The sequence below is a fragment of the Daphnia carinata genome, chromosome 7, assembly GCF_022539665.2.
Source record: "Daphnia carinata strain CSIRO-1 chromosome 7, CSIRO_AGI_Dcar_HiC_V3, whole genome shotgun sequence".
NCBI lineage: Eukaryota > Metazoa > Arthropoda > Branchiopoda > Diplostraca > Daphniidae > Daphnia > Daphnia carinata.
The window spans coordinates 4,075,616-4,095,210 of NC_081337.1; the positions used below are offsets into that span (position 1 = coordinate 4,075,616).

Sequence of the window (19,595 nt, forward strand, 5' to 3'; positions counted from 1 at the left end):
ACGTTTGTCGTCTAGTGATGAATAACAGATAGATGTTAATCGTGCCCTCGGTTTCTCACCTGGTAGGAAATAACATCGAAAGGTTCCTCACCTATTTAGAATATACTTTTTATTGTGTTTCTTTCCATCCTGTTGTTTGGAAGCTCGTGTCAATAAAAAATTGATTTGACTGTATTTCGTGTATTAGTATTCAAATGTATGGCAGTTCATCATTACAACACGGAGTTTGCGGTAACCTACACAAGCTTTATACCTATGATGACTATCTACTTTTTAAAAATCATTAACAAATATTTGTAATCGATTTTTGTACGATTTTTCATTTTCTGACATTAGTCCTTGCGTGTCTTTAACCGGAACGTAATGTTTCCTCTTCCTGGAGCAAGTTTTTCAGCGTTCGTGCTTATGACTTCCTTTGAGGACTGAACTGCCTTGTGTTCGTTGCCTTCTGTTCTTTCAATCGCTATAATATAAATTTGAAAAAATTGAAAGATAGCCCAAAATTCTTTTATTACTATGGACTTTACCACGATTTGCATCACTTCTGCATTTGCCTTTGCCACAGATTCTTCGCTATCGTTAATTGGTCGATGGCGGACGTCACTGCTCAAGCTCTTGGTGTGACCTTCTCTTTTCTTGTAATCTTTCCTGATAGCGCGTGGTTTGAGGCGCACGATGTTGACTGACAGTCCGTTGACACTTTCTGACGTTGATGGCTGATCGCAATCGGACTCTTCGTCCTCGATGAGACGCAGTTCATGTCCGTCGTACTTGACTTGCTGCGCAGCCGTTCCCGTGCTGTACGTTTTGTACACACGTTCATCTTCTGCCAGTAGAAATCATTAAAAAAAGTATGTTACTGCCTAACAATTGCCAACAATAGTTTCACAAGCGTCTGTCGTTACCAGCTGTAGCGTAGCGAGTCCGTTGAAAAGCTGTCCGTGAAGCAGTTCCTGATTTTTCTGATGTCGAAGACAATCCGCTAGACCTATTCTTAATCTTGTTAATCGTTTTTTTCGTTCGTTCTTTGAAAAGAAAAACCAGAAAAATATATGAATTTACTTTCTCGATTTCCTTGTTGGGATTTTCATTTTAAAAAAGAGAAAATCAATATGTTTACCATAGTCGAATGGAGCATCGTTCAGATTAGTGGCATCCGCCATGTTCTGATAGAAAAGCGCCACGAAGCGGCCAAAAGATACCTTCACGGTTGATGAGTGTGTACGTATTGATGTACACTAATCAGTGATCTAACAAAAGGGGACGTTCGCAAGCGCCGAAGTCCTTTACTGTACTGGCATAAGCAGCGGTGGGACACGCCTTGAATTGACGCAGAGCTAAAATTTCACAATCGTGACCGTATATGCGGGAACGCATGACCAGTAGGTTTCTTATTTGCTCACGTCAGGTGTCAAAGAATAACACGAAAAAAAGGGCAAACAGAAGAGTGATAGCGATGCCTTTTTTCTGTTTCGTACAATTGATGGACCTGCAATTGTATTGCCACATATACGACCGGTTACAGCAGCGTATAATAAATAAAATCGTACTTTCAAGAAAAAGCCAAATCAATCGCTTGTGTACCGTCATTGTATGAAGTCCATCAATCAATTGAGGTTCCAGGTAAACTGGGACTGGAACAGCGATCATTCGATTCTATCCCCGGACGTATTTACTGGACCGACCAATCAGGTGTGGTATAGTTGATTACAGGTTTCAACGGTTTACGCTCAGTTGCAAGCAGCACTTGCGGCGTTCTTTTTACTACTCAATGGAGTCGACTGTCACACGTGATACGCAGTATGCGTTTGTCCGCTGGCTATTGGAAAATGCCTCACACGTCATGCTTCGATTGCACGGCACTGAAAGCAAACAACGGGGCCAAAAGCTATGCCGCAATCGACTTTAACGATATTGACAAACTAGGTTCTTTACGGCGCACGCCGACGCAGGAAAACCACGTTGAAATAAAAAGGTTGACTTCCGTGACATTTGACCGACCTTTGCCGTTCCACAAAATTATACAAGTAACAAACGTTATCGAGTTACAGTGTATATTGTGAAATCGTTTTGCATTCTCAAACGTACTAACATGAACAATTAACCATTTAGCCTTTCAAATTTCTTTAGACAAACTAGGCACCACAGTGAGGGCTTTACAGGAGGCCTATAAGACTCAGGAAAAGGGATGAATTATGGTCGATAACCCCTTTCCAGAAAATTTAGTGGTCCAATCCAGATACTAATTTATGCCTGGTAAGCACTGTATTGCAAATAAAATGTTGGAATGTATAATAAAGCATCTTAAGTAGTCTAAGAGAGGATGAAAGTATGCGAATCAGCCAGCAGATTCACGCAGTGTTTAATGACCATAGATTTGGGGAGAGTAGGCTTGTTGAGTGTAGGCCGGAGTAGAATAAGCTGGGGCTTGATAAGATGGGCTCGGGGCTTGGTAGGAAGGAGCCTGATAAGACGGCGATGGTGTTCCATACGACTGTTGAGGAGCACCATAAGCTTTCTGAGGAGGTCCATAGCTGGACTTTGGTTTCTTGGTGGCTTTTGGAGCTCCATAGCTGCCCTTTGGTTTCTTAGCTTTTGGGGCGCCATAACTGCCCTTGGGTTTCTTAGCTTTTGGGGCTCCATAAGAATGTTGGGGAGCTTCGTACGACTCTTGTGGGGCTTCATACGATTGTTGAGGTACCTCGTAGGATTGGCTGTGATGAGGAGCTGGGGCGCTGTAAGAAGGAGCCGAGGGCGTGTACTGGGGGGCTGCGGGGCTATATGAAGGAGTAGGAGCTGTGTAGTGGGGTGCAGGAGGATTGTAAGATGGTGAAGCTTGAACTGAGTAACTTTCAGGGGTAGGTGAGGAGTATTGGGGAACAGGATTGGGATTATTGTAAGCAGGAGGACTGTAAGCAGGCGGGCTGTATGCAGGCGGGCTGTATGCAGGCGGGCTGTATGCAGGAGGGCTGTATGCAGGAGCCTTGTAAGCAGGAGGGCTGTATGCAGGCGGACTGTATGCAGGAGGGCTGTATGCAGGAGGGCTGTATGCAGGAGCCTTGTAAGCAGGAGGGCTGTATGCAGGAGGGCTGTATGCAGGAGCACTGTATGCGGGGGAATCATAGATGGGAGCTGTTTCGTATTGTTGGGATCCTTGAGGGGTACCGTAGGAAGGTACAGATGGCTGAGCAGAATAGGACTGCTGATCGTAATACTGTTGATCCGGTTTCGTATCGTAAGACGAAACAGCTATTGGGCTACCATATCCGGCACCTACATCAGGAGTGTGAATTGGAACGCCACCGCCATGTCCATGATCGTGGTCGTGACCGTGATCATGTCCGTGGTCATGATGCCCATGATGTCCATGTCCATCCGCTGCAAAAAAAGCAATTACAAATTTAGCTTTGTTATGGATAAAGAGTAGGATTTAAGCTAAACGAAATCATTAGTTATTAAGTTTTCCAAACAATCAGATCCCACAAAATCATGCCCAATACTAACGGGATCGCTTTTCGCGGTTGGATTCTGGTAGGGCAGTAGCCAGTACGAGGCATAACAGCAGAAGAACCTAAAAGCGAACAGCGAAAGAATTACATGAATTATCATAATTTGATCGTACATTTCTGATTTAAATTTTTTATCATTATTTCAATTGTTTACTTACCGATCGTCCAGTGGTTCCCATGTTAGTAAACTCTTGCTGTGAAGCAGGAAGTGATGTGTCTTATGGAGCAGCGACATCGATGCTTATATACCCGTCGTTATACTGACTGTCCGTACGGGCTGCGGTAAATAAATTTAAATAGAAAGAAAGAGAAACGTGACATCTTGGCGGACACACGAGTAAGTAGGATAGCTTTATCGTCAGAAACTGGGCATCGGTCTAGAAAATAAAACCACCAACCATACATGCTAGCGCAGTTAGCCACAAAGGCCGAAAAACTGTACCAACTTCAAATCGCTGTCTACAGCAAACAATATTCTTCATCTTCTTCTGACCTGATCTGATCATAGGTAACCAGGCGTTTTATAATTACATTTTACTTGTATCACCAGCCAGTGATGTTAATGGCTTTTTAGCGCTGATGTAAGCGGAACGTGGTCAAAGAGCTGTGCCATTTAGTTTAATAGTTTGAAATACAATTGGAAAAAAAATGATTCCATTCCTTGCGACAACATGTAAATGCCTTTAATCGTAAAATATTTTAGGCGCGAACGCAGGCGGTATTTTGGTATTTTGAAAAAAATATAAAAAGGGGGAAGGTTTTGCCAATAAACGGAATACATACACTGTTGTCGCGCCAGTAGGTTCAGTCGTAATCTGCGTTTCTTTACTCAAAATTGAATGCTGATTCCGGGAAAATTGTTTTTTTTTCTTCCACTAACTCAACCGTTTTTGAAATACGCCAAAAAAAAACTAGCGCGCCAGTACGCGACGCTCTCTAAAGAAAAATCACGATAGAGCTCTAACGTACTGGCGCGAATCGTTTATTTGAAAAACTACAAACTCCATTGAAAAATAAACTTGATTTCCGTGATTATCGTTTAATTCTCAATCGAAGCCATGTATATTCATTGCTATATTAAAGATTTTTGAAAAATACAAAATTGATGGAAAAGTCGGGCTTATTTTATCGGGCTTATTTTGTCGGGCTTATTTTCAGTTATGGCTAAATTTTAAATTTGGCTTAAAATACAAAATTTCGATCTGTAATTGAATGAAAAGCATCAAAATAAAGTTTATTTTTCCATTAAGCTTATATTTATTCAAAAGACGTAATCAACATAGCAAGTTGGTGCGAATACATCATATTATTTCCGCTTATTTCCAAAACGGTTCGTTTGACGATAAACTCAATCACTCGGTTAGAATCAATGTTTAATACTGATTATGCCGTGTGATTTTCTTTCAATTTCAAGAGATTTCGTTTTTGCCCGATTTTGACAAAAGTGGGAAGGCTATAACCTTCTCATTTTTTCATTTTTTGCCAAATTTCAAAATTGGCTTAAAATACGTGATATCAATTCAGAATTGAATTGTAATCACGGAAATCAAGTTTTTTTTTTAATGGGAATTATAGTTTCTGAAATAAACGAAGAAAACTACCGTGGGAATTTTGCCTCACAAATGTCCAAAAACTGACACTCATTGGAATTTGCTGAAAATCACAGAATATACTGAAAATTGATTGCTTATTTCGAGAAAATTGTTATTTTCTTCATTAAGTCAATCGTTTTCAAAATACACCGAATATCTGACACGACGCTTGCGCGCCAGTACGCTACAGCGCTAGCACGATCCAGCCCAAATACTTGTATTTGCTGTATTTCGAAAACATCTGGTTTAAGGAGAACACCAATAGCTGAATAGTAATCAACATCAATTTTCATTATACTTTGTGATTTCCATGGAATTCCAAGTGATGTTGTTTTTGGCCGATTTTGACAAAACTGGGAAGGCTATGCAGCCTTTGCACTTCTTCATTTTTGGCAAAATTTTAAATTTGGCTTAAAATACGTGATTTCAATTGAGAATTGCATGAAATCGCGGAAATCAAGCTTATTTTTCAACTGGCCTTATAGTTTTTGTACTAAACTGAAGCACGACTGCGACGTACCGTACTAGCGCGCTAATATTTGCTACCGGTTTTCCCGTTTATTTCGTAAAAATTACTGATCTCATCAAAAAATTAGTCGGTTTTCGTCATTCTCATTGATTTTGAATCCGTAGTACATCTGTTCATTGCTAAACTGAATATTTTTGGGAAAATTCAAAATTGATGGAAAAGTCGGGCTTATTTTCTCGGACTTATTTTCAAGCTCGATTTTTCAATTGGCCTTTATTAGTTTTTGAACTAAACGTAGCCAAACCACAAAATGAAATTGGGTCACTATCGGCACTTTATTTTGTTTCTTTCATCATGTTGTGAAAAACGAAATCGATTAACCTCTTTGTGAAATTAAAATTTTAACACACCTTAAACCCTTTACATAGAACATCACACTGTAGTCGTGCGAAATTAATTACACACAGGTGTATCTTTCAAAGCTTGATGTCCAACTCGCTAGGTGGTGTTCAAAGACCTATCCCAAGATATATTTGCTGGATGGCGTGCATGCCCAATGATCACCTTATTTTGCGACGGAGCACACACGAGAACCTCAACTGATCACGTTTCGCATTTAATGAACCACGATGCAACTGTAGGTTACAATAGATATTGATATCATAAATATCTATACTATAATGCAGGGCATCCTTTGGTATAAGCGCACCCTTTATCATGGTATATAAAAGCATAACTGTAACACAACCGGCGAGCTTCTGCACTTACTTATTCATGTTTGAAATCCGAGTCATGAAGCCATTTTCCAATGTTTTCCCTTTTGTTTCCAACAGTTTTTTTGGTCAGCCAGCATATAGTCAACCTAAGGAATACGCATGATTTTAACATTTGGGCAAAAGAACTAATGAATTCAAACTAAATTTAAAAAAAAAATGCTGTCTTCTCGTTCGCAGAGCTGGCGGTTGACATGAACGTGATGGTGAAGGTGAAGCATCGAATTCAACGATGTATATGATATCTAGAGCAAGTACTAGGGTGGAGTTGAATGGGATGGTTATTACAGCACACGTGTGCTACGCAAAGTGCACGGAAAGAGCAACGTGGATTTATTTTAGAGAACAACATAAAGATCATGAGACATCTCATGTGTAGTAATATGGAGCAACCGAATGTCATCAGTTGAAAGCAATATCTTATCTCTCATATGTCAGTTGATAAATAAAAGCACTCATTCTCTTTTTGGCAAAGACATCTCTATAGTTTATAATTCTCTTTTTATTCGTTCCACGCCTAACTACGTCTCGAAAGACTGTAAGTGAACAGGAGCTGTTTGTTAAGTAGGTTAGAAACAATCACGTGCTCAAAGCCCTTGAAAAGGTGAACATATACAGTAGATATCTGAGATGCCCTATTTCGCCGCTGTTTCCTCTGTTTTCATAGCACAAGTTATCAAGTTCCAAGCCCAATAATACTTGAATAAAGGACTTACAACCACTTTCATGTACTGCCAATACCTTTCGACCTTCTGTAGCGCCCGTTCCTTCTATATACGTTTAGTGATCTGGGGTTGGTGATTCAGACATCCTACTGAGAAAAGCCCAGAAGCAGATCATCTGAAAAGAGGATAAAAATACAACAACAACAACAACAAAAAGTTGTCTACTTGGAAGCTTTTGGTAATGAGAGGTCGACTAATATATAGCGACTTGACGACAGCCAATCCGTAGAGATCTGTCTAATTATCTTAAACGCTGCGGAAAAAAAAAACATTATTCACTTCAAAAGAGTCTACTAGCCTCTTACGTATATTGGAAGGATAAAAATGACCGGAAGTTATCGTCTATTGACGTCAGTCCGGGTACAGTCGTCTAAGTGGCAAGCGTCAAAGCTTCCAGCCCATCATTTAATTCATTTTTTTTTTATGTAGGCGATGCTTTAAATTCGATGCGCACTGTCTTTCTTTCAGGCGAACTCGAAACATAAGTGCCACTTGAAAAAACTGACTTTACTTTACCATTTAGGTCCTTCACGTGGGTGTACATAGATCCTATAATATGTGAGCCAGATTATGCGTACGAACCGATCGACATTCAAATCTCTGCCATCCTTCCGAACCGATTAGAGCAAACTAACCAATATTTTTTGTTTTCGCTTGATATGAAAAAGAAAGAGCTTCATATTAAGGCATACATACAGGTTGGTCTTCTGTACTTGTAAAAAGCTTTTTGTTTTTTTGTTTTTTTTTGCAACGAGTAAAGCAGGATTACGCAATATAAAGAGAGAGAAAAAAAAACAAAAAAAAAACAATTGCCTTAACGCAACAGCTGGGGAAAGCAGCGTTGTTTCACCTCGTTGCACTGGGAGCTGAAGGCTTTCTAGTGTAAACCTAGTCACCCCTCAATCCTGTCGAATTGTGCGGCTTTCGTGTGCTACTCCTTCATATGCCTTCACTGCTCAGAGAGTTGATCCGATTGAGGAAAAGAAAAGGCCAGCGTTATTTTTTTTTTCAATGTCTCTTTCTTCCACTTTTTGTGCGTGTGTCTATAGATTCAAGCACTCGTGCGACTCTCTTTTTTTTTGTTCTTCTATACGTGTCTTTTGTATTAAATCTATACGTTCCACTCTCCGCACTGGCAAAAACATACCGACTAATGCAATCAGTACGTCCTGTATTCTGTCAATTGCACAGCGCTGATTTTGTTTCCGTTGCAAAAAGGAAAAAAAAAATACTTGCTCAACGAGACGGCGAACGTTTATTTGAATAAAGACACGTACTGTGTGTTATAGTTATAGACAATCTATCGAGAAAGACGCATTTGGGGATATAGTTTTCTGGTTTTATATAGGGCATACATGTCTGTTTCATTGCATGGATGAAGATTCAATCATACATTAGATTTGTTTGTCTTGATTTAAGTAATTTTATTTCCCTCTTTCTTCTTTTTGTTTTCTTCGATCCGATACCATAAAGCTTATTATCCATTTATTGTATATCTTTGTGTACACTTTATTTTCCTTCAGCTTTATATAAATATATATATATACAGTATATATGCAATTGTATACGTTCATATGATCCTGTTTGACAGATATAGCACAAAGAGAAGGGATATAGATGGTAAACTGAAGACCACCATCGCCAGTGTGTAATGTATATACCATTTCACTCGAAACCACTACGTGATACGCTACGAAAGACGTTGATATATTGTATGGCAAATAAATAGATTCACTTCGACGTTTCATCTGAGCAAAAGCTGATGGGTTACTAATGTACCTATCACAAATTGCTTAACAAAATTAGGAGAATAGCTGGTTACCCCTGCTGTATAATGTATTCATTTTTATTAAATTTTTTTCTTCTCTTTTACGTGTTTCTTGTTCTCATATTTAAATGTGACCTTTTATTTATTCTGCTTTATTTTTCTCATCTTGTATTTGATGAATAACTTAACTACAGACGTTTTTCTGCTTTAAAATCTTAATGAGCTTCCACGTGGCATCTCCTCATACTTAACGATATTAATTCGGAAGTGTATGACGTACTATGATATCGTCCCTAATTAAGACATCGCTTAATCTTAAAGGCGAAAATATCTTGACGTGCAAAATAAAACAACGTTTGACTACAATAATATGGCATTAGCATCGAAGGACGCATAGAACTTGATGGCGACTCTCGAGCCTGCATTTATTACGTATATGCCATAAGCGGATGATGAAGACTTATTGAGCGCATTTTAGTCCTCGTCGTCTGCCCTATACATCGAACGTCAACGAAACAAAGATCCAAAGATGGACGAAGGACTATAATTAGCTGCCGTTTTGTGACGACCGTCAATAAGATTTGTAAGGAAAAGTGAGATACGAAAGGCTCGCGGATGGCGAAGCATTTTAAACGATAGGGCATCGACTGATACGAAGAGTTAAGAGTATTATTAGAACTGAGACGAATGAAAAGAGAAATAGAACTTTGCTCGTGGGCAGAGCTAAATAAACGATAGTAATTTTTGATACGTACATATATGAATAAACGACGAAACGTTATCGACCCGTGAAGATGATCCTATTGTCGCGGCCGCCGCTACGTGGCTCTCCATGAACGAGCACCTCTAGTTCTCTGTATTTGTTTTCGTTCGTTGCCTAGTCGTTCTAATTACTGACTGTTTAATCATTAGCTATATGACACGTTTGAAACAATTCCTGTCCAATCAGGAAAATTCACAAAGCAAAACGTTAATAATGAAAGAGCTAATTCTCTAATTTAGATACATGAATAATAGACAAAAAATTCACCTGCATTATTTATTGTTTTCTAAATCATCGAGCACATCCGGGCTCAGATCAAACAGGTTCTAGAAATAATCAAATTTTAATCAGCTATGCCATCGTTTCTGATCAAAATTTCCACGATCGCAACAAAAAATATTGAACATAAGCCGCAATTTCATTGAAAAATGACAATAACATTTGCTTAAGAGCAACCAAATGTCAACAAGACGACCTATCGTCGATTAACTTTACCGTCAAAGAAGTAAAAAAAAACCCCAAAAAACATGTCAGTAGGTTTGGAGTGACGTGGATGTCCCAACGTCAGAAAGTTGAACGCAATTACAAAATTGATGCAACCGTCCGTTGTACAGAAAGTTGTAATTGTTTAGAAAAATCGTATAATAAGACCTTGGCAGGACATTGTCGAGACAAAATAATCGAATAAATCATTCAACTGCAAATATTCGTCAGCAAATAATTTTGCTTTGGCATTTTATTTTAAAGATCGTTAATGAAATACATCCATTTTGTTGCCAATTCACGCAACTTCGCAAGCAAAGATAAAGGCTGACGCACATCCGCACGCAGCACGTAATAGTCGAGCGAAACATTGCTGACAGATGAGAAATGCGCAAAGCCAGACGTGAAAGATAATTATGTTATCTTAGTCTGTTATTTCCTCCGTTGCATTTTCGGCTCGTTGTTGTTTGTGTTTGTTCGTTTGCCTACTGTTTAAGCTTAGCAAGCATATTTGGCCTCCTTGAAGGAAACACAACTAAACGCAGACCATACAACTTGAACGAGACTCGTGTAGCAGAAAAGAAAATATATATTTAATTATAAATAAGAAAAATAAAAATATAATAAAAAGAAATAGAAGAAAGGCCACATTGAAATAAAAGGGTGTAACACGAGAGACGTGCATACGTTTTACCAAAAGAAGATAACAAACAACTTATATGATAAATAGCAGTCTTACATAATAGGCAGTATGCATTGAATTCAGCATTTCTTATTTCTTTTTTTTTTCAGATATGACAACAGCCCAAAGACTTACACCAACCATTGCAGCATTCCAAATTGTAAAATGATACCCCCTTACGATTAAGGCAAATTAGAACAACGCATTGGAAGCCGGTTCCAAAGGCAGTGGTTCGGAGAAGGCGATGAAGGGAACGACATTTGATTCGTGTTTGCCGGTGAAAGGTGGCGCTGCATCTGAAGAGTCGGTTAACGCTTCGTCCGGGCTGGCTGGTTGATTGGCTGGCATAGCGAAGAATTTTAACAAAGCCGTTAATTGTTCGTCGGCCTGCTGCGTGTCCTTAGCCGAATTGAATCGAATCAAGAGGCTCTCCAGAGATGACTTGGCCGGCTCGATAAACTCAGGTGATGCGATCAATGAACTCGACTTGGCAGCCGGTTGTTCCAGCCTCTCCACTGGTGATGGTCGTGCAGTTGTTTGCGGCAGACGTGGAGGACCCGTAACCCAAACGACCGTTTCTTTCACGAAATGCAGAGGCTTTGCAGATGGACGTTGTTGTACGTTCTCAAAAGACATTGGCTGCTGGACAATAGGCTTAGCCGGTGATTGAAATTCAAGCGGCCGTTGAGTGGCTTGAGACAAGCCCTGCCTTTCCATGTCAGGCCGTCTGACAGATTGTTTTTGCTGAGCTGGTTCGACAAGCTGTTGACTAACCCGGTCAAACCCTTGTGAAGGTTCGTTTAATTTTCGTTGGACATCAGGTAGCTCCACAAACGGTCGAGAACTCATTAGCCGCTCACCTGGCTGAATTGGTTCGGCACGGGGTGTCACTTGAAAGAGCCCATTAGATTCTTCACGCAAATGGACTTCAACAGGCTTTGGAGCTACCTTAATAAATCGTTGAATCGCATCGGCTATTTCTCGTTGGCCGCTCTGCGGATGATGTTCGAACGGCCTTTCAATTCTTTTCTGCTCACGCTCGTCGGCAAATTGACGGACAGGCTGCTCGGGTTTGTTGTGTTGCCTCGATGGCTGACGCTCCGCCAAGTTATTATCAAGAAATTCATAGCCAACTGTGTGAGTCAATTGATTTTGGCCGGTGCGCACGCCGTGCTCTTCTTTCTTCTGCTGGCCAAACTTGGCCGCTTTCATAAGCTGCTCAGGTGATTGTTCAAATCGCTGCTGGCCATGGTGGAATTCGACAGGTCGCTCCGTTGGCCCACCAAGCTCTGGAGATTCATGCCATTGGCTTGGCTGATTACCCCTGATATTTTCAACCGTCTGCTTATTAACAAGAGGCGGCGGCGAAGTTTGATGAAATTGGAAGACGCCCATGTTGAATCTCGCTCGTTTCTCTGCAGGTATCGCTAAACTTTCCGCACCAACAAACTGACGCTCCTGTTTTCTTCCCGCTTCGTTTGGCTGAAGGCCCCAGTTGTGCCATTCGATTCGCTGATTATTGACTGCTGCATATCGAGCTGGTTCAATCGAATGTTCTTCTTGTGCTGGTCGATTGGACGTCTTGTATTTGACGTGGTCTTGACGCGGCGAAACCTGCGAATGCGTACCGTACGGCTCGACGATTGGCGTATGCTTTTCTTTAGGATAATAGTGGAGTTTAGGTGGAGGAGCGAGTTGGCCGTGAGCAGAATCGTCGATAACAGGGCCAGCATGTTGAATGCATCGAACCCAGCCGTAAGAAATGCATGGCGGAACGTTACCGAATTTCGAAACGTCTTCCGAATGCGAACCAAATACGCGTCCTACACAATCCGCCGATTCGACGCAAGGCAGCAGAGTGTCATTGGGTACGATGCCGTTTGTGCCGGCTGATCGTTGCCAGTCGTCGGTAGGGAGAGGTCGGCAAGTCACCGAGTCGATCGATAGCAGCAACAGCATCAGCATTGCCGCTAGCCCGTGTTGGTTGGTTATTCCTTTGAACTTTTTCGCTTGAAAAGCCGCCAAGCTGCAAATAAAATGAACAATGAATAACGTTGTGTAAATAAATAAATAGCAGAGTCGACAGTGGCCAGTTTTCAGTTCAGGTCTTGAAAACGTTTTTAGGCGAAGCCATCGGGTTGCCACTTGATGGCTCCACCCATTTGCGTTTTTCTTTTTTTTCGCTTTTCAAATGCAAATGTAGTACTTTCTTTTTATTTCCTTATAGCTACCTCGTTCTGCAATTTATCAGTCACCATCGCTATAAAGAAATCGTGACTCGACAACTGTTTATGGTCACCCAGTTATCGAGGAAACATCTTATATTCAAATGAACAACAAAACTTGGCTTACCTTGGCGTCACATAATCTTGCATCTTAAGAATTGGTCGGGTTGACGTTCCTAAAATGATTTCAAACAAAAAAAGAAATTCCTCTCTGCCACGACCTTGTTTTTTTTTTGTGTGTATGTGTGTGTTCTAACACAATGAAATGATCGTCTACTGTGAATCACTACGTACCTGTAGCTGATTGTCAGCCAACCGTTTTGACAGCTATCGATGAGGAAGAGTCTGAAACAACTGAATACAAAGTTGCACCTTAAAGCTGTACCTTATATAGGGTTGGCTTTTACTGAAAGAACGTCTGTTCGCCATTAACGTTTGCCCTTCTATTTCTCCGATAATTTTTTTCCCACCTTAATCGGACCTAAAGTCCCAACGGAAGGCTAGTTGGATCACACTTAGTTAGAAAGTGGGGTGAAGGTTTCCTCGTTGACTTGTATGCACAATACAAAAATGATCAAGGGACTGCGTGTTTGCTGGATTAAAAGTACACACACAATACACGTTGTTTGCATTTCGTTGATGATGCGAAAGGAAGGGTTCATCCAGGTGTATTATCTCTATAGCAATGAACTATTTTAGGTGACCTTGGTTAAAGATTATGGAAAAAAAAAGAAAAATCAATGGAACAATTAAACCTTTATTCATTAAAAAAATTCCCAATTCAGAATGGATTACGTCAATGCTATAACAAATATACAGCCCACACACTAATTATTCATTATTAACCAGCTCGTTAATCTTCGTTGATTATATGCTCATCCGTTTTTGTTTTTTCTTAGTCTTTCCTTGTTTAGAATGGATTTTCGCAATCACAATTGACATTCCTGGCTAATGATTTATTGATTGGGATATTAATGGCGGATTTGTATTTTCGATTACTGAGTTGCGTAATCCGTGTATTATAAGACTCAGCTTGTGCAAGGCAAATCGAACGAATTCCAATGTCTATGCGTGCGTGTTGTCCATATCTTGCTACATACCTCGCACCTGATGTTGTGCGTCATAGTCATGACGCTCCATCTTTGACTCTGTCACTGCCGACTTTTTCTGTACATTCTCCCAGTTTCTTTGCGTACGTTCACATTTTGTTTGTGGTTTCATGTCTTTTTTTTTTCTATTTATTTTTCTTAGCGGGGAGAAGTGCATCCGTTTTTGCCAGTACCTCCCGCCGCTCTGTTGCTCTATGGTCCCTTGTTTCGGCTGATGGATTATTTATTAAGCAGCGAAACGTCATCCATCATCCCTCAAATGGGGATGACAGCAACTGTATGCAACCTTTTCTACACAGTTTCAAAAATAAAAAATAAAATACCCTACACCTTCCATAAATGTACAGGTTAAAGAGACACAACGTATGGCATAACGCAACCAATACAAACAGGTTTTAACACCCCGCCGATGAAGCCAAAACTTCGTAAAAAGCTGTTCCTTTTATATATATATATATATAGAGACTGAGGGGATATCAAATCGTTCGTGCAGACTTAACGAATAGTTTTACAGGGATATTGGTAAACTGTAACAAGAAAGTATAGATCATAAACGTTCGACGTAATCCGCAATAGACGGGCGACGAACGGGAGAAAAAGGCACAGTAAAAAAAAAAATAATAATGTAAGAGGAAGTGACTGTTTATTATTACGTGACTAGCTTGATTTCTTCCTTTCTTCCCTATTGTGTAACGGACGCCGTTCTTTTTGGTTCACCCACGTTTCCTTTGAAAAGAAGAAATGATAGAGATAAAACTTTGGAATCCATAACAATCCATAACAAACGCAGAGCCACGCGACAAACGGCAGCTATAACATTCTTCATATTACGTGATTTGAATCCGTAAGTATTACCTTATGCAATGTGAGGATTGAGTACTGCAATCTTCATTTCTTACTCCGGTCAACAGATATAAAATAAAAAAGGGGATGAAACAAAAAGGGAAAGTGGCCATACACCTCCCGGACCATTTTTTATTAAAAAGTTGTCCACGCGTATGGACAGCAGTTCTATCGTATAGAGACGTGAAGGGAGAGGGTGTGGTTGTTGCGACACCATTCAACATCGACTGCAGTAGGCCTATAGAACGTATATACAATGTGTAGGCAAATATGCCCTGCCCACATCGACTATTCAATGCCATGGAATGTGTTATTCTTGTGCGCATTGTGGGTTGCATTACCTTACATAGGTTTTTGTTAAAATATTTTAAACTTTCAGGCTTGAGCATACACCTCTCTCTGTCGTGTATGACTGCTTTTTCTTTTTATTTCCTTCAATCCTTGAAACCAAAAAGCGAAGAATGCCTACAAGCACCTGGGCACTTTGACTTTATTTTTTTTCAAAGTCTAGTTTTGTTGGGACGTTTAGAGGTTTTTGTTTGGCACGTGCCACGATGATTTGCCGTTGGCGGATGATTAATTGCTTTTTACATTACCAATTGATGAGAGAGGATTATATTAATTTACATACAGCACTGCTAGTACATGGAGACTATATTAGTTTTGATTCAAGGCGTCTTATCCCAACTCATTTGTGCATAATCACGTCTTGAGACGCAACTTCGTTCAAACAGCCACTTGAACTGTACGAATCAAATAAATAATACCTTCATCCTGTAACATTTATCATGCATTGTGTCCAGCAAAATTAATGGAAAAAGCAGGCAATTTAATTATGTAATAAAAAAAAGTGAAATCGTAAACAAGCGAAAGAAAAATGACATCGGTGCAAAATAGAAAGCGATAGAATATTTATCCATTTGACTGTTGCCAAAAGGAAACGGTTAAAAGCTAAACAATTCAAAAGCGATGTAATTATACAACAGTCACGTACACATACAGGCCAACTGCGTTCGCTGCACGTCACTCTCGCAAAGGTCATGTGACATTACCGAAAACGAACGATCGAATTAAAACTTGGCAACGGCATTGATCACGTCTGTACTCTCGCTGTTCACCAAGAGATAGCAACTATTCTGCACCGTGAATTCATTCAACTGCAAAAGTTTAGCGACAGTGCACACCCCCATTCCTCCCCTACGCTTTGCATCATTTGGTCGATGGCGCCGCACTCGTATAGTTCCATTTCCTCTAACATTTTAGCGAGGTTACATGAAAATAAATGATATTCAATTTTTATTGACTCATTTATCTAAAGTACATTGACCGTAGGTAAGCCTACATTTAGGACACATGCATAGGCAAGACAAGGAACACTAACAATCAATAACACTATAGTCCCACACGTTTATGACAGGAATAATTCAATTATCTTTGTATACGTTTTCATTTACAGAGAGAAAGACACTGCAACAAACTGGGTACACAGAACGGCCATCGCAATTGGTTCAGACAGTCAATAATAAAACGTGAGAAAATAAAAAAAATGGACAATGGAAACAAGTTATGACTTGTACACGCGTGCATACTCTGTCTATACATAAAGCGCGCAACGTTCACGGAGTCAAGGCAAATAAAAATCCGTTGATATTGCCAAGAGATGCAGACAGTCTTACATATTACACACACACACACACACACACACACATATATATATATATATATACGCAGTGGCATATATACGGCGTCGTTGTAGCTGATGTAGCCGAGGATTCCTGTTTCTATACCCCTTGGCTGACGTCAGAAAGAGCAAATAAGATGTCAGTTCAAAAGGGCGAAAAATAGAGGGGAGTTCACGTGTGCACGGCCTATATATACACAATTTAAAAGAAAAGTGAAAAGAAAAAAAGAAAAAATACTTGCGATCGATGTAGCGCTGTGGAATTAGGATTAAAAAAATGAAAAAAAAAAAGAACTGCGTTCTGGAAGGCCTCCCGTTTGCCGGCAGCACAACAATGCTGCATCAATCAGGCGAACACGGCCATAGGTATTAAATTGCGCTGCCCCCTCCCCCCTTCTTTTTTTTTTTTTAATGGGACGGGTAAGCCACATTTTTTTTTAGTTCTCTTTCCATGCGGCTATTTCACCATTTTATTCGGCATCCAACTGTATACATAGCTGTTGGCTTTTCTATAAAAGGCTGCGAGTCAAACGCGTGTGACTAGAATGTAATCTCGGATTTAACACAGCCTATGCGCTATTCTACCGGAAGGTTAAATTGGCCTGTGCTACCGCAGAATATAAATGATTTAATATAGTATCGATCTGCCTGCATTTAAAAAAAAGTTATGATTCCTTAAAGCCATTGTAAACCGTGTGATTAAAATACTAGGAATAACGGCCGTCCTATCTATAGGCTATAGAACTAATGAAACCAAAATTGATTACACACGGAGATGTTAGCGAAGATTACCTGTACAGCTTCACGTCTTTCCTTTTCTGCCTTGCATTGCTTGCCTTATTTGTTATTAAGCGAACTTATATGTCTACAGCAAAAACTGGTATAGGCCTATCCGTGCTTTGCTTTTTGAAATTCTTGAAAAAAGAACTTTAAAGATGAACCCATGTTCCGTTTATTGATTGACGTGTTATTTCTTTTTCGATCACGCAGATATACCCTGCTGCTTTTTCGATTTACAGTATATTTTTTTTAAATTTTCTATCTTATTGTGAGTTGTTATGTCACGGCGTTTATGTTATCGATGTCATCTGTGAAGCCATTACAGTTTTTATTCCCCATACACAATTTATCGGAGGTTTTTTTGTAAATCGTGTGTAGTCTATGCAACCATTGCTATATCTATTTTATTTTTATTTCAGAAAAATGTGTCGTTCAATTATCGTGTTTAGCTACATTTTATCCTATAGCACATCTTTCTGATCTGGTAAAATAGATACGACGTATCACCGTGCTACGTCGTAAAATTAAATAACCATGAAGAGCTACATACCAATTTAAGGCTTCAGCTATTATTACAACCAATCGATCTACACAGCTCGTTTTTTTTTTAATTATATAAATTTCCATTCACCAAAACGCTGTTCGTATATATATATATAGCTACATTAGATAACAGATCGCTATACCAGTTCTATGGATATACCTGCTGGTTTTTAAATATTCAAACGCTTCCTATTCTTTCGTTTTGCATAGATATACACCAAGTAATCTGCGTCACACGACTCGATGTTGAAGAAAAGCCGCATTGAAACGGTATTAATTACAGCCAAGGAGAGCTCCCTTTCGCTGTTTCACGGTTCACTGTTTGTACGATCGGAAGAAAGTATCAGTTTATATTCCGGAAAGCAGGCGTCTTATGTCAAACAAAAGGGAAATAAAAAGAGGAATACATAAATGTTAGATACCAATCTATAAACAAGCGCTCGAGTTCTACCCGCAATTTGATCTTTATTTCTCCATTCAAAAAACGTATAGCATCTCAATTGCCGTGTGATGTATAAGAAGAGAAATCCTATACCCCCTCCCCCCACCAAAAGATACAAATAAATTGAAAAGAAAAATATTAGCATTAGCGCGAGAAGAAGCAGGTAATACTTGGATAATACGATGCAGACGATCTACTAACGCGCAAAGTTGTTCACAGAAGAAACATTTCGAAATGGAATCGCAAGTGATAAAGCAGTTCAAGGAACTGGAAGAAAGTATCAACTTATATCTATATACTGTGTTCACATATGGAGTGTTCGTCTGAGATTGCGAACTCGGGTGGTGTAACTAATATATATCCACGTGAATATCTCTAATATCTTGTCCGTATCTGTAGTGTAATAGCGCATTCGTGCTAATCCTGCCATGTCTCCGCTCCTTTCAAAGATTCTTGATTCCTTTATCTACGGCAAGATGATGCGCGTTGGAATACAGAAAAAGAAAAGCCTCATCGTGTACGTTTGTATAGGCGATGCATCTTTACTTTGAATTCAATTGCGTTACGTATACTTTTGTATAGTCTTCATCGATTGAGAGCCGAGAAACGGTGCGGGATTCACATGCAAATCGATATCCGTCATTTCCCGCCTGTGAAATGAATAGCGTAAAATACTAAATCCTTTGTGATATATTTAAAACGTTTTTAACGAAACATTGTCTTGTCAGTTGTTTCGCACACACGTTGCATTATGTGTAACGGTTATAAGGTCGTCAATGGGTACGCAAACAAATAGCCAAGGAGAAACAGACATCAACAAAGGCCATACAGTACACACACTAAAAAAAATGCAGACTTCAAAAGGTTTGCTATGTAGGCTACTATAAATATATTTACTTGCAACGTACAATGACGGGAATGAATGACTGCGTCCGGAGCAGACATACACGCCCAGCTGGAACGTGTTGGACGATGAAAGAGATGCCTAAAATCGGCGAGCTAATGAGTCGTGACTCATAAAGTCTACCTCGTTTTTTTGGCACCGTTTCCCTAGTTATATTTTTTTAAACAACGGTGACAGGTTTGAACATAATATATGGCCAATGCCTATGCCTTTTCTCTGTCGCTCATTTCGCTCGTCGCGTATAATAAATGAGCTGTTCACATTTCATTTCTGTTATACATGCCCATTAAAATTTTATTTAAGT

At 39.7% G+C, this 19,595-nt stretch overlaps 3 protein-coding genes across 3 annotated transcripts; all 3 read right to left on the minus strand.

The window, feature by feature from the left end:
- Positions 1–326: 326 nt before the first annotated feature.
- On the minus strand, positions 327–1,270 carry LOC130695654 (uncharacterized). Its single transcript, XM_057518822.2, has 4 exons — positions 1,121–1,270; positions 906–1,025; positions 528–826; positions 327–463 (listed from the first exon to the last, which is right to left on the minus strand). The coding sequence occupies exons 1-4, from the start codon at positions 1,161–1,163 to the stop codon at positions 404–406; spliced, it is 522 nt and encodes a 173-aa protein (XP_057374805.1). The 5' UTR covers positions 1,164–1,270; the 3' UTR covers positions 327–403.
- Positions 1,271–2,218: 948 nt separating this feature from the next.
- LOC130695637 (uncharacterized) lies at positions 2,219–3,708 on the minus strand. Its single transcript, XM_057518805.2, has 3 exons — positions 3,668–3,708; positions 3,505–3,571; positions 2,219–3,378 (listed from the first exon to the last, which is right to left on the minus strand). Exons 1-3 carry the CDS (start codon positions 3,686–3,688, stop codon positions 2,363–2,365), a joined length of 1,104 nt encoding a protein of 367 aa, XP_057374788.1. The 5' UTR covers positions 3,689–3,708; the 3' UTR covers positions 2,219–2,362.
- A 7,248-nt stretch (positions 3,709–10,956) lies between these two features.
- On the minus strand, positions 10,957–12,786 carry LOC130695531 (uncharacterized). Its single transcript, XM_057518675.2, has one exon. The coding sequence runs from the start codon at positions 12,727–12,729 to the stop codon at positions 10,957–10,959; it is 1,773 nt and encodes a 590-aa protein (XP_057374658.1). The 5' UTR covers positions 12,730–12,786.
- Between the last annotated feature and the right edge of the window lie 6,809 nt (positions 12,787–19,595).

Coding starts and splice junctions, on each gene's coding strand:
- LOC130695531 (XM_057518675.2), bottom strand. CDS start 12,729: ATGCTGATGCTGTTGCTGCTATCGATCGACTCGGTGACTTGCCGACCT.
- LOC130695637 (XM_057518805.2), bottom strand. CDS start 3,688: ATGGGAACCACTGGACGATCG. Junction 3,572..3,667: donor TGGGAACCACTGGACGATCG/GTAAGTAAACAA, acceptor GTTCGCTTTTAG/GTTCTTCTGCTGTTATGCCT. Junction 3,379..3,504: donor CAACCGCGAAAAGCGATCCC/GTTAGTATTGGG, acceptor CTTTTTTTGCAG/CGGATGGACATGGACATCAT.
- LOC130695654 (XM_057518822.2), bottom strand. CDS start 1,163: ATGGCGGATGCCACTAATCTGAACGATGCTCCATTCGACTATG. Junction 1,026..1,120: donor CGATGCTCCATTCGACTATG/GTAAACATATTG, acceptor TTCTTTTCAAAG/AACGAACGAAAAAAACGATT. Junction 827..905: donor GACTCGCTACGCTACAGCTG/GTAACGACAGAC, acceptor TTCTACTGGCAG/AAGATGAACGTGTGTACAAA.